Below are 10,606 nucleotides of genomic sequence, written 5' to 3'. Positions count from 1 at the left end.
GTTATTCTTACGATCAAATGACCGTTATTTATACCATTCCCTTCTGTGAGCTTTTCCATCCCAGCTGCTTCTCTCCTGTCGTGCTTCTAAGCACAGCGCACCACCTTCTTTATTGTAGGTAAACCTCCTAAAATATTTATAATGGACTGCTTTGTTCAACACGCCCCTTCATACCGTCTGACAGGTAAATATATCAAGTCTTCCCGCTCGGCATGCTTATTCCTGCACAATTACTGTTTAACATTTCTTCCGTACCCGTCACTATAAATCGGTGAATATCTTTGGATCTTGATTTATGCCACGAGCCTTTTTATGTACACGATTGCCTGCCAGGTGAGTACCTGTCTCGTTTTTACGATCGAGGCAGCGATGCAATGTGTAGCATTGAATCAGCAAGCGAACCATGTGTTAGTAGCAGTTGTTCGTTCATGCATCTTCTCTTCTCATTCCTTGTTTATGGTACTGTTCCGTGTACCGTTAATGCGCTGTACTTGTTATTCATGCATCTTCTCTTCTATTTCTTTACTGCCGCACACCGGTCTTAATGCCAGTTCTGAATGTCCTATGGCCCGATACAAAGCAACGCCCGTTATAAATGCGCACCGATGACGCATAAACAGTTTTAAAAAATGAACAATCCATAAGCGTTTAATACTTTTATTTTCATCATGCTGCCAAGGGCACCTCTTTATTAGCCATTATCATTTGGGAGTTCCTCATCTCAAGTCCTTCTCTCAACGAGGTGCCCTTCTTCTTTTTCTTGGAGCCGCTCTCTTCTTCTCCATCTTTCTCTTCCTTAGACTGTTTATCACTGCCTGGTGCGAAATTAGACTCTGCCTTGAATCCGCCCAGGTCCTTCAGCTCCGTTCCTTTCTTGGACTCGCCGCCAACGTATGCGTTATAAATGAAATATGCAACGATACCCAGGACTACGAGCCCTGCCACAATGAACAGAAGTACAAGTATAACCTTGAGGAACGATGTTCCTGAGCTTTGTTGCTGTTCTTCTTCATCGTCATGTTTTGATGCTTCGGGATGTTCTGACATGTAATTTTTATTTCTTCGTGCTTTTATAGTTTTTTCAGTGTGTGATTGTTCCAATTATGATTGGAAAGATGAAACGGTCAGAGGATGAAACGGTGTGTATGAGGATGAAACGGGACTGTGCGATGGATGGTGTTTGATGGGGCAGTGATGCGGATTGGAGGTGTATCTGATAATTGCTTGGTGTGCGCGGCATGGCACCGAGAAATGGAGGGGATGGGACATCGCGGGAGCATGATAATTTAATGTTCGGTTTAATCATGGTTTAGTACTGGTGTGGGTGAAGTATTGGACACCCTTGCATAAAAGCCCGTACAACAGCAAAATTAACAATTTTTAACGATGAACTGGTGAGCGGTGCTACAACACGTAGGGTATGGCGTAGCGAAGGGCGGTCCTTTGATGCCGTGCATACAGCACTGCATTGATTACGCTATGTGCTGCAATCAGTGCTACAGATGATGAGGATCGGTTAAGAATCACTGAGCAAGAGGAAACAATTCTAGCATTGTTTACGCTACCACATTGCTGCATAATGAATGAAAGGCCTTTTGTGTGAAACATTTCATGATCAGAAGTGTTTAATTAGCGAAACTGTTTGAAAGGACAGAAACGGCGTGGGAAGGTATGATGAACAAAAGTGGAGGGAGAATAACGATGTGTGGTAAATGCGCAAAACATGAAAGCAACGGAACACAGACCGAAAAGAATAAACATAAACCGTAAAAGATCATCAACTTCATCTGAGTAAGCCGATCCAAAACAAAAAGCATTCTACCACGTTCTTTATCAAATGTGCACCGCTTTTCTATCACCCCAGTTCATTCTCATTCTGCTCTACCATTGCCCTTTCCTTTCCCCTCCTGTCCCTCCTCAAACAGCTCAACCTACCTTTCAAATAAACAACCTTGTTGTACTCCAAGGAGTACTCCTTGAGGTACTTCACCACGTCCTGTACCACACCCTTGTATGTCCTGTCGTACAGCAATTCCCTGCTGCTGCGCAGCAATAGAACGACAAGATCGAGCAGTTCCACAACAATGCCTTTCTTCACCGTGCTAAAAAGAAAAAGCAGTAAATCAACCTTGCACTGCCTGGACAGATCGGTCAATTCCCCTATTTTGGACTGCTCATCCAAATACGTAAAATTGATCAAAAATCGTACGTTCTTGGTGTACACCGCCTGTGTTAATGCACCGTGCGTTACACGAACGGTGCTGATCATCGCCTCATTTCCGTTGTGCTTATCACTGTCTTCTGTGTCAGGGTTGCTCTCCGTATGGTTTGCATCACCGATCATCATTTCATGCTTTATCGCACGTCTTCCATTTTTTGATGACGTATTTTCTTTTTCAGTGTTGTGCCCGCTTTCCCTCTTCCTTTTCATCTCGTTTACTTTCTTCTCCGTGCTTTTTCTTTTGCTACCGTTTCTCGCTTCAGTATTCTTCTCAACCGATACGTCCTCGTCATGCTCATCCTTCCCTTTCCTGCCATTTTCCGTTTCATTTGTCTCCCTCCCCCGTTTCTTCTCCTTTTGCTCTTTAATTCTGTTCATGCCCCTTCTCCATTTTTTTTTCTTATGAAGCTCAACAAAATGAACGTGCGCTTCCTCAAAGAGGTAAAGAACCTCAAAAACAGCATGCCAGCCCATTTCAAGTTGGTCACACACAACAACACAACACTAATCCTTGATGTGTACGGTGCACCCAGCACGATCTATTCCGGTGAAATATTTACCCTCAAGATAGAAATCAATGATAACTATCCGATCGATCCGCCAACGGCAGTGTTCATCAAGAATATACCGGAGAATGAGCATGTTTATACCAATGGACACATTTGTATATCGGTACTGCATGATGACTGGTCACCTGCAATGACACTTGAGATGGTAGTTATTGCTATTTTGAGCATGCTGAGTGATGCCAAGAAGAAGAGCAAGCCGCCCGATAATTATTTTTACACGGTGTTTAAGAGGAACAAGTCACCACGCGATACGAAATGGGTGTACCATAAGTAGAAGGTATGGGTTTGATATTTGTACAGTGGGGTAGAACCAGGCTGGTGTAGCGTGCATGATGTAATATTTGTGGAGCGTGTAGTGCTAATACAGTACGACACGTCGGCACTAACCCCCTTCATACCGCGTTAATGCACGTATTATATTAAATAGTTCTTTAATCACATTTTTATATTTTACTGTACCCCTAGCAGCGGTGCATTATTTATTATATTGGTGCTATATTACAATCCTACCGTTCTAATAATATTTGTACTGTCAGTACTTCTGCCATTTCTGCAACCCCTCTATTGCAACCCCTCTATTACAACCCCTCTATTGCTATCTCTTCTTCCTCCTCCTCCTAATATTCTCCCTCTTCATGAACGTAGGCCGTACCACCCCATGCATCTTATAATACAGTCCACATGCATTGCAAACAAACCTGCCATTTAATCTCCTCCACAGCGATGTCTCCCTCGTATTGCAGTGTGCACACCAAGCATCCGCTTTCTTTCTGCTCATCTTCGTGCACTTCTTCATTCTTTTCTTCATCTCACGTGATACGTGCCCACGGTTTGATGATTGTACGGGTGATGGTCTTTTGTACAGGGTGTTAGTCATAGATGGAAAGGGCGTTTGTACGGAAGGGTGCCATGACATGGTGAGCATTTGCAGCGGTGTAAGGGCTGTGCTATTTCTATCAAAGTTAAAATTATTATCATTTCTATCAAAACTGAGATTGTTACCAGCTCTGCTAAAATTATTATCAAAGTTAAAATTGCTACCAATCCTATCATCAATCATGCCGCCATACTCATCGTATCCATGCGTATTAACGATGCAATCACCAATTGCACCGTTGACCATGCCATTGCTAGCCGTGCCACTCATCATACCGTACGTGTACGGCACCTGATGCGTATCATGAAGGGTAGCAGTGCTGTGCGAATTAACCTGATCATAGTTAATATTTAGGTTAGTGTTGGTAATGAGGTTAGGGTTAATGAGATTATTATTGGTGAAATTATCGTAAGCAATATTATTAATATTAACAGTACCTCTGCTATTTCTATTACCAATCTCATTATTATACGTACATATCATTACATCATCAATACCGCTCATCATCACACCATCACCCCGCTCTGTACCATTCCCTTCAACAACATGCACCCCGAACACCTGTCCACATATCTTATCCTCATCCCTACCACTCCCAAAATGCTTCTCATACCCGCTTGTAATATCGTTGTGCCCGTACATCCTCTCCATCCCGTGCTTGCATAATAAATGCTTTATGTTTCAGTGATCAAGGAATGTTATTGAGTGAAGGGATGGCTGTGGAGAAGGGAGTGTTTTATATTGGTGGAGGAGGGGAGGGTGTTTAGTATGGTGATTTAAAACTTATCAGGGTTAGAGTGGTGATGAGGATTTGAGGATGGTTAGAGGGTTAGGAGTGCATTGGTTAGAGGGTTAGGGAATGTTAGGGTTACCTCCGCATTACTTTGTTACTCCGCATTACTCCGCATTACTAACTCTGTCATAAAATGCTATCACCACCGTACTGGCATGTAAAACACGTATGATGCTCTTCAAATTGTTGCGAACGCTTTCTTTTCTTGATGCTTTTCTGCGCATGCTGCTGATATGGCTGTGATACGCAGTGCGCTATTCATGCATTATTCTTTATTCTATTTATGCATAATTACAAAAATTAAAATATTTAGCATTAAACATCGATATAGGCGCCTCAACGGTACCGCACGCTAAAACACCATATGGTACCATTCATGCGTACTTATCGTACCTTTTATGCCCAGCTGGACCAATGACCTATTTTATAACGGTAGCGCGTCATAGGACGTGTTCATTTGTTCTTCAACAGCGCGGTAGTACGTGTGTGGTAATGAACGGCGAGAAGTGGTGTACGTGTTATCAGGGAGGTGCTACGAGCAGGGTTGCTAGAAGAGATTGGTTAATACGCGGAGGCACAAGCATTTATAAACATTGCGGGTACTGCTCTGCTACGAGTACCGCATAAATAAAATTAAATAAAATTAAATAAAACTATTCAATGCATAAAAACAGCACATTTATTGAACACTCTCGTAATGCCCCTTCTTCTTAGGTATCCTCTTCCTTCTCCGCACCTTGTTCCCCTTCAAAGTCTCAGGCCGTCTAATCCCGTGTATCTTGTAGTACAGCCCACATGCATTGCACACCGTGTCACCGTGTAACTTACGCCACAGCGATGTGACCCTTGTGCCACAATGCGCACATTCCTGGTTCTTAAACTCACGCTTACCCTCGTACGAGTGATCACTCCCCTTCTCGTAGTAGTAGCTGTCGTACTCCTCCGTATTGGGGCACTCGTCCTTGTACGTGTACTCATCGGCATAGTTCGGGTAGTTCTCATTGGCGTACGTGTTGAATGAGTGGTACGCGTACTGCCTGTACGTATCGTACGGCACGGCGTACTCGTCGTACGCATACTCTGCCGGTACTGCACTGCCCTTTGCATCGTAGTACTGCTGCTCGTACCGGTCCTTTGCATCGTACTGAACCGGTAGATCGTACGGCTTGTACATGCTCTGGTAGTCCTCCCTGTTTTCGTACCTGTCACCGTTTGCATGTGCGTACTTCCTGCCGTACTCTTCAGCACCTGCCATACGCTCCACCGTATCAACATGGTTGGTACGGCCGGTATGATTCATGCGATTGATCAAACGGTCGTTCACGTGATCGGTCATGCCGTTCATACCGCCCATGTACAGCCCAACATCGTCAATACGCGCATACCGTACCTCCCTGTTCCGTACCTCCCTACCCATAAACACCAGCTCGCATTCACAGTCCACAAATCCAAAAACACTTCCAACCCTACACACCCCCCTAAACACACTTTCCCCATTTCCACATCCTAGCATCATCATGCTCCACATCCTCCACACCACGTTACTCTCCCTCTTCCTAACACAACGATCCGCATTCGCAAGTGCTATCCTCATGCATTTGTGTACGTTATATCTATCTTTATCATTGGATGTGCCATTAATGATATATGATTGAGTATCGTTCATGTTCTCTGCCTTTCTATGATTTTCTCTCTTTTTATACAAGATTATGATTGATATGAGCGGGCGATAAGAACAGTTAAGGAGAGCACTGTGATTTGTAGGGAATTTTACGTGACGTAGTACTTTGTTATTTTATACTTGTTATTAATTATTTGTTGGTTTGGTTTAGCATTAATTATTTAGTATTTGTTATTTGTTGGTTTGTAATAAGAAAAAGAAGAGTATTGAAATAAAGAAATAATAAAATAGTAAAATATTAGAATAGTAAAATATTAGAATATTAAAATAATTGAATATTAAAATATTAAAATATTAAAATAGTAAAATATTAAAATAATGGTACATCCCATGCCAATCTATCATTCTACTGCCACGGTAAACACAAAACACCGCAATCATCGTATCATACACCACCCGCTTTACCACAATGACCAATCATTCCCTACAACACCTGCTGATGCAATCAGTACGTCACTAAATATCACATTTTATGTGATTAGCTGCTGTACGTAAAAATGCTTCTTATTGCACAGCGTTCTTTTGATGCTCACGTATCACCTCATGACTTGCTTATCGTAAAAAAATAAAAAATTTTAAATCGAGGAGGAGAAGAATTGGTGACTTACAATGGGATTGTGATTTATTATAAAAGATTAGTACCGGTAATAAGGATTGGCATCAATAACTGCCGTGCTAATAAATTATAGTACTGAGTTTGTTACGGCACTGGCCTACTACTGCAGAGTGATGATTGCTCGTCATTGCTGCACGTTTTCGTATTCTTCGTTTTTTAAAATGAGCGTACGAGAGCCCTTCCCTTTTTGTGCCACAATTTCTGGAATTAAAAAACAGTTTTTCGCAAAAACACGTGTTACTCATGAAAGTGATGTTTCGCTTAAATGGCAATTAATAGTATAAAATTAGGAGTGATGCACCAATAAAGTAATAAACATAAATTTTAAAAGGTACTGGTAAAACACTCAATACCAAATATTGGAGCACCTATCAGATCATTCCTTTACAACGATCTCTTCGTACCGCACGATTACAACTAGAAAATAAGATTGATTGAGAGGAGTAGTGCACCGTAATGCCGTTGTTATTTTACGCATTTATTAACTGTTTTTTGCATATTTTGCGCACCCCAATTATTTTATGGTTCAACCACCCGTCAAATCCGTTCACTGCTATTTATTACCTACTCATACCGCACACCACAACCAAAACATCACAACCACGCACCAACACCAGCATTGCACTCCACGTCATTCTCCATACAAATAATTAATGGCGCTTTTTCTGATTTGTTCCTCCTACTTCCGATGACCTACCAGATCACGTACCAAAAAGGGGGCGCGTACAAAAGATGGCGTGCTGTGCACGCCATGCTCATAGAATCAATCCTAAAACGCACCATAAAGGTGCTCGAGCTGTCCCTCATAACAATAACAGCCCTGTACTACATCACAAACCTTTACATATGCACACGCACATACAGCGTGCTATCGCTGTATCTGCTCAGCGTATCGCTGTACTACTACATCAAAGCAATGCGCACGCACGAGTACATACCGCTCAACAAGCACGTACAAGGCGTATGCACGCTGTGCCATCAGCTCAGGTACAGCACCACCCACCACTGCATGCTGTGCGATCGGTGCTATGATGAACGCTCACACCACTGTGCATGGATCAGTGGCTGTGTGTACGGCGGTAATCGGAACGAATTCGTGTTTTTTGTGCTGTTCGCTGTTTTGCACGGTGTGTGCAATTTGAATGTGGTTACGTGCTTTGTGGTGTTGATGGGCTGCGGGTTTCTTGTGGTGTACTTTTTGAGAGGAAATGGGGTGTGTATGGACAGGATGAGGGTGGGCTACGTGCTGATGCCATGGTTGGAGAGGAGGGCTAAGGTGATTGATGAGTATTAGAGGGTGTGAAGGAATGGGAGATGAAGAAAAACAGGATTATAATAATATTATGGATTGGTATTGGAACTAGTATTAAGAGCGGAACAGTGTTGGTATATTACATGTGTAGGAGAAGGAATGTATACAAGACATTAAAGGAGCATGGTAAAAATTTATTATTATTGTTCTGGGAAAATGCTTTACTTATTGCTGACATAAAGGGCAGTAATAGCGATGCGGTACGAGGAGAGTGAAAACGGATTGGCACGATTTAACGTGCCAGGGAATGAGATGCAGGACGAGGGGCTAAAAATAATAAATACTGTTCATGCGTTGTATCGTGTTGGGCTAGGCAATTGCAAAATGATGACGAGTAGAGCAACGAGAAGATCGTTCTTAGTACAGAAAATAATGATTTGTGCCGTAAAATGTTTTTTGAAAATGATATTAAAATGATTGTGGATGTAAGCAGCACTAGATGGGGTGATTGGTTTTATTTTGTAGTATTTGTGGGGTGGAGGAGTGCGGATTGCACGCTTTTGGACATGGTAAACGTAGTAAATACGAATACAATTGCAAAAAGAACTACTATAGGAATAAATAATTTAATATGCTGCTCCGTACAGTATTTGAGCGTTTTCTACTACATTAACCGTTCTCCTCTTCCCTGGGCATTCTTTTCTTTACCTTATTAACACCAAACCGTCCATACCTGGGCAGGAAAGTGTCGTTCTTCTCGTCATACACCTCCCTACACTTCTTCTTCCTGATACCCCTCCGTTCCGCAAACAACTGCCATTTACTCTTTTGCTTCGATACCACGCAGTTCTTGAGCGGTAATACGGCTATCGGTGCAGGAAGAACCGCTAATTTGGTGTTCTCGTGCTTTTTGAGGGGTAGTTTGGATATGCGGACAAGTAGGGCGTTGATGTGTGCGGGGGTGGGCTGTTCATATTCTGTGTTGTATGCCTGGAGATAGTGCAAATCGTACTGCATTTTTTACTTGGGGCTAAAAAAATTTAAAATTCTTTTTTTCGCTGCGAGTTGTTTATTTCTCTTCGTGCGACAGCGCACGAAAATTTATTCGGATTTAGCAGGGATGTAGCAAAGTAAAATAAAGAAGTGATGAACGTATGATTTATCGTGATTTACAATTTTGGTGGTAAAAGAGTTAAATCTGGAATAGAGACGAAGACAGGCACAGTGTGTGATTGGTAGGAAGAGCATGCTGTGTTATCAGTTCTAGAACGCTGAAATTGCTATTGGGAAGGCCTGTGATGTGACATAAATTTAATTCATAATTTTTTAGGAAAACGATGAAAGTTTTATGTACGTGATCCATAACATGTATGGAGTTCTTTCATGAACAATGCTTTAACACGCGGCTGTCCATTCCTTGGCGGATCATCAAAGGACATTATCAGTTATAAACTTATTCCGCGTAATCAATTTTATTTTGCATACTAAACTTATTGGTGCATAAACAACAACCTACCGCTAAACCATACTATCTGTTAAATTTGTTTGTCCTCGTCTTTCGCGTGTTAAGTACAACCTTCCTGCCCTGTGCCCTTTTCCTGAGCAATTCTTCAGCTCGTTTCCTGTACTTCATCTTAGGATTGCTTCGCACTTTCTTAACCACTTCGTCGTCCACAACACGATCAATCTGTGCATTCAAGTTGCCACACAGCCTTTCATAAACAGCTTGCAACTCTGATGCCGTATCATTGATCACTTTGATCGCATCGTGCGTGCTTTTTAGTTTGCTAAGTGCAAGCATGGCGTGCAGTACGTCAAGCTTGCTCTGCTTAAGGGGATGGTTGCGTTGCTCCTCAAGCACTTGTATTTTGTGCAGGATCGTAATGTACGATGGGAATGATGGCTGTTGGGCGGTACTCATCTTCACGAAGGGGGGAGAGAAATGATGAACAAAAGGGGCAGAAATTTAAACGAGTGCGATGAAAATGTTCATGGCAGAGAAACGGTAAGGAGAAGTAGAACAGTTATGTAACATACCGAAACGTTAATTGCTAGAGTTGCCTGATTATTGAACAATACGCTGTGCTGCTATGTGTTTCCATCTTGACCCGCTGATGGTACTTCAATGATATCCCGGCGTGCACTGCGCAATCAGCACTCCCAAAATTTGTGATAGGCTTTTTTCTTTTGGTATCACGATGCTTCACCAATCCCCTTCACGACGGGTGCTTCCAAAATTGTCTGCAAGTCATTGCATCAAATCAGCTTTTTATGAGAAAATATATTCTATGGAGCTTGATGGTACAAATATTTAACATTCTTACATCTTTCTGTACTCTTTAAATAAATATTGAGACTAGCTATGTTATTAAGTAACTTAAATCTTATAATACAGAGAATTTTAGATCAATGTGAAGTATTTCATTGGATGTTCGTTCTTCTCAGATTTATCTTCATTTCTGTTTTGAAGTTCCTGAATTTACATATCCTTGATTCTTTTTAGCTTTGTTTCCAACAACATCGGAGTGTCTGGTGCCACCTACTCGTAACATGGTACCTTTCACATCATCCATATTGATTTGCTAACATAAAGATGG

The 10,606-nt window shown here is 42.0% G+C and overlaps 8 protein-coding genes across 8 annotated transcripts; 2 read left to right on the top strand and 6 right to left on the bottom strand.

Annotated features, from left to right (window-relative positions):
• Positions 1 to 630: 630 nt before the first annotated feature.
• On the bottom strand, positions 631 to 1,047 carry VCUG_02573 (uncharacterized protein; the record flags this gene model as incomplete). Its single annotated transcript, XM_008077389.1, has 1 exon — positions 631 to 1,047. The coding sequence occupies one exon, from the start codon at positions 1,045 to 1,047 to the stop codon at positions 667 to 669; it is 381 nt and encodes a 126-aa protein (XP_008075580.1). The 3' UTR covers positions 631 to 666.
• Positions 1,048 to 1,586: 539 nt separating this feature from the next.
• VCUG_02572 (uncharacterized protein) lies at positions 1,587 to 2,599 on the bottom strand (the record flags this gene model as incomplete). The annotated part of the gene is made up of 1 exon (XM_008077388.1): positions 1,587 to 2,599. One exon carries the CDS (start codon positions 2,597 to 2,599, stop codon positions 1,856 to 1,858), a length of 744 nt encoding a protein of 247 aa, XP_008075579.1. The 3' UTR covers positions 1,587 to 1,855.
• Positions 2,600 to 2,623: 24 nt separating this feature from the next.
• Positions 2,624 to 3,064, top strand: VCUG_02571 (uncharacterized protein; the record flags this gene model as incomplete). Its single annotated transcript, XM_008077387.1, has 1 exon — positions 2,624 to 3,064. The coding sequence occupies one exon, from the start codon at positions 2,624 to 2,626 to the stop codon at positions 3,062 to 3,064; it is 441 nt and encodes a 146-aa protein (XP_008075578.1).
• Positions 3,065 to 3,219: 155 nt separating this feature from the next.
• Positions 3,220 to 4,414, bottom strand: VCUG_02570 (uncharacterized protein). Its single transcript, XM_008077386.1, has one exon. It carries the CDS (start codon positions 4,316 to 4,318, stop codon positions 3,386 to 3,388), a length of 933 nt encoding a protein of 310 aa, XP_008075577.1. The 5' UTR covers positions 4,319 to 4,414; the 3' UTR covers positions 3,220 to 3,385.
• A 725-nt stretch (positions 4,415 to 5,139) lies between these two features.
• Positions 5,140 to 6,126, bottom strand: VCUG_02569 (uncharacterized protein; the record flags this gene model as incomplete). The annotated part of the gene is made up of 1 exon (XM_008077385.1): positions 5,140 to 6,126. The coding sequence occupies one exon, from the start codon at positions 6,124 to 6,126 to the stop codon at positions 5,140 to 5,142; it is 987 nt and encodes a 328-aa protein (XP_008075576.1).
• A 1,147-nt stretch (positions 6,127 to 7,273) lies between these two features.
• On the top strand, positions 7,274 to 8,192 carry VCUG_02568 (uncharacterized protein). Its single transcript, XM_008077384.1, has one exon. It carries the CDS (start codon positions 7,446 to 7,448, stop codon positions 8,049 to 8,051), a length of 606 nt encoding a protein of 201 aa, XP_008075575.1. The 5' UTR covers positions 7,274 to 7,445; the 3' UTR covers positions 8,052 to 8,192.
• Positions 8,193 to 8,619: 427 nt separating this feature from the next.
• Positions 8,620 to 9,026, bottom strand: VCUG_02567 (uncharacterized protein; the record flags this gene model as incomplete). Its single annotated transcript, XM_008077383.1, has 1 exon — positions 8,620 to 9,026. The coding sequence occupies one exon, from the start codon at positions 9,024 to 9,026 to the stop codon at positions 8,679 to 8,681; it is 348 nt and encodes a 115-aa protein (XP_008075574.1). The 3' UTR covers positions 8,620 to 8,678.
• Positions 9,027 to 9,463: 437 nt separating this feature from the next.
• Positions 9,464 to 9,930, bottom strand: VCUG_02566 (uncharacterized protein; the record flags this gene model as incomplete). The annotated part of the gene is made up of 1 exon (XM_008077382.1): positions 9,464 to 9,930. One exon carries the CDS (start codon positions 9,928 to 9,930, stop codon positions 9,538 to 9,540), a length of 393 nt encoding a protein of 130 aa, XP_008075573.1. The 3' UTR covers positions 9,464 to 9,537.
• Between the last annotated feature and the right edge of the window lie 676 nt (positions 9,931 to 10,606).

Source organism: Vavraia culicis (assembly GCF_000192795.1).
Source record: "Vavraia culicis subsp. floridensis unplaced genomic scaffold supercont1.76, whole genome shotgun sequence".
Taxonomy (NCBI): domain Eukaryota; kingdom Fungi; phylum Microsporidia; family Pleistophoridae; genus Vavraia; species Vavraia culicis.
This window is presented reverse-complemented; position numbering and strand designations above follow the sequence as displayed.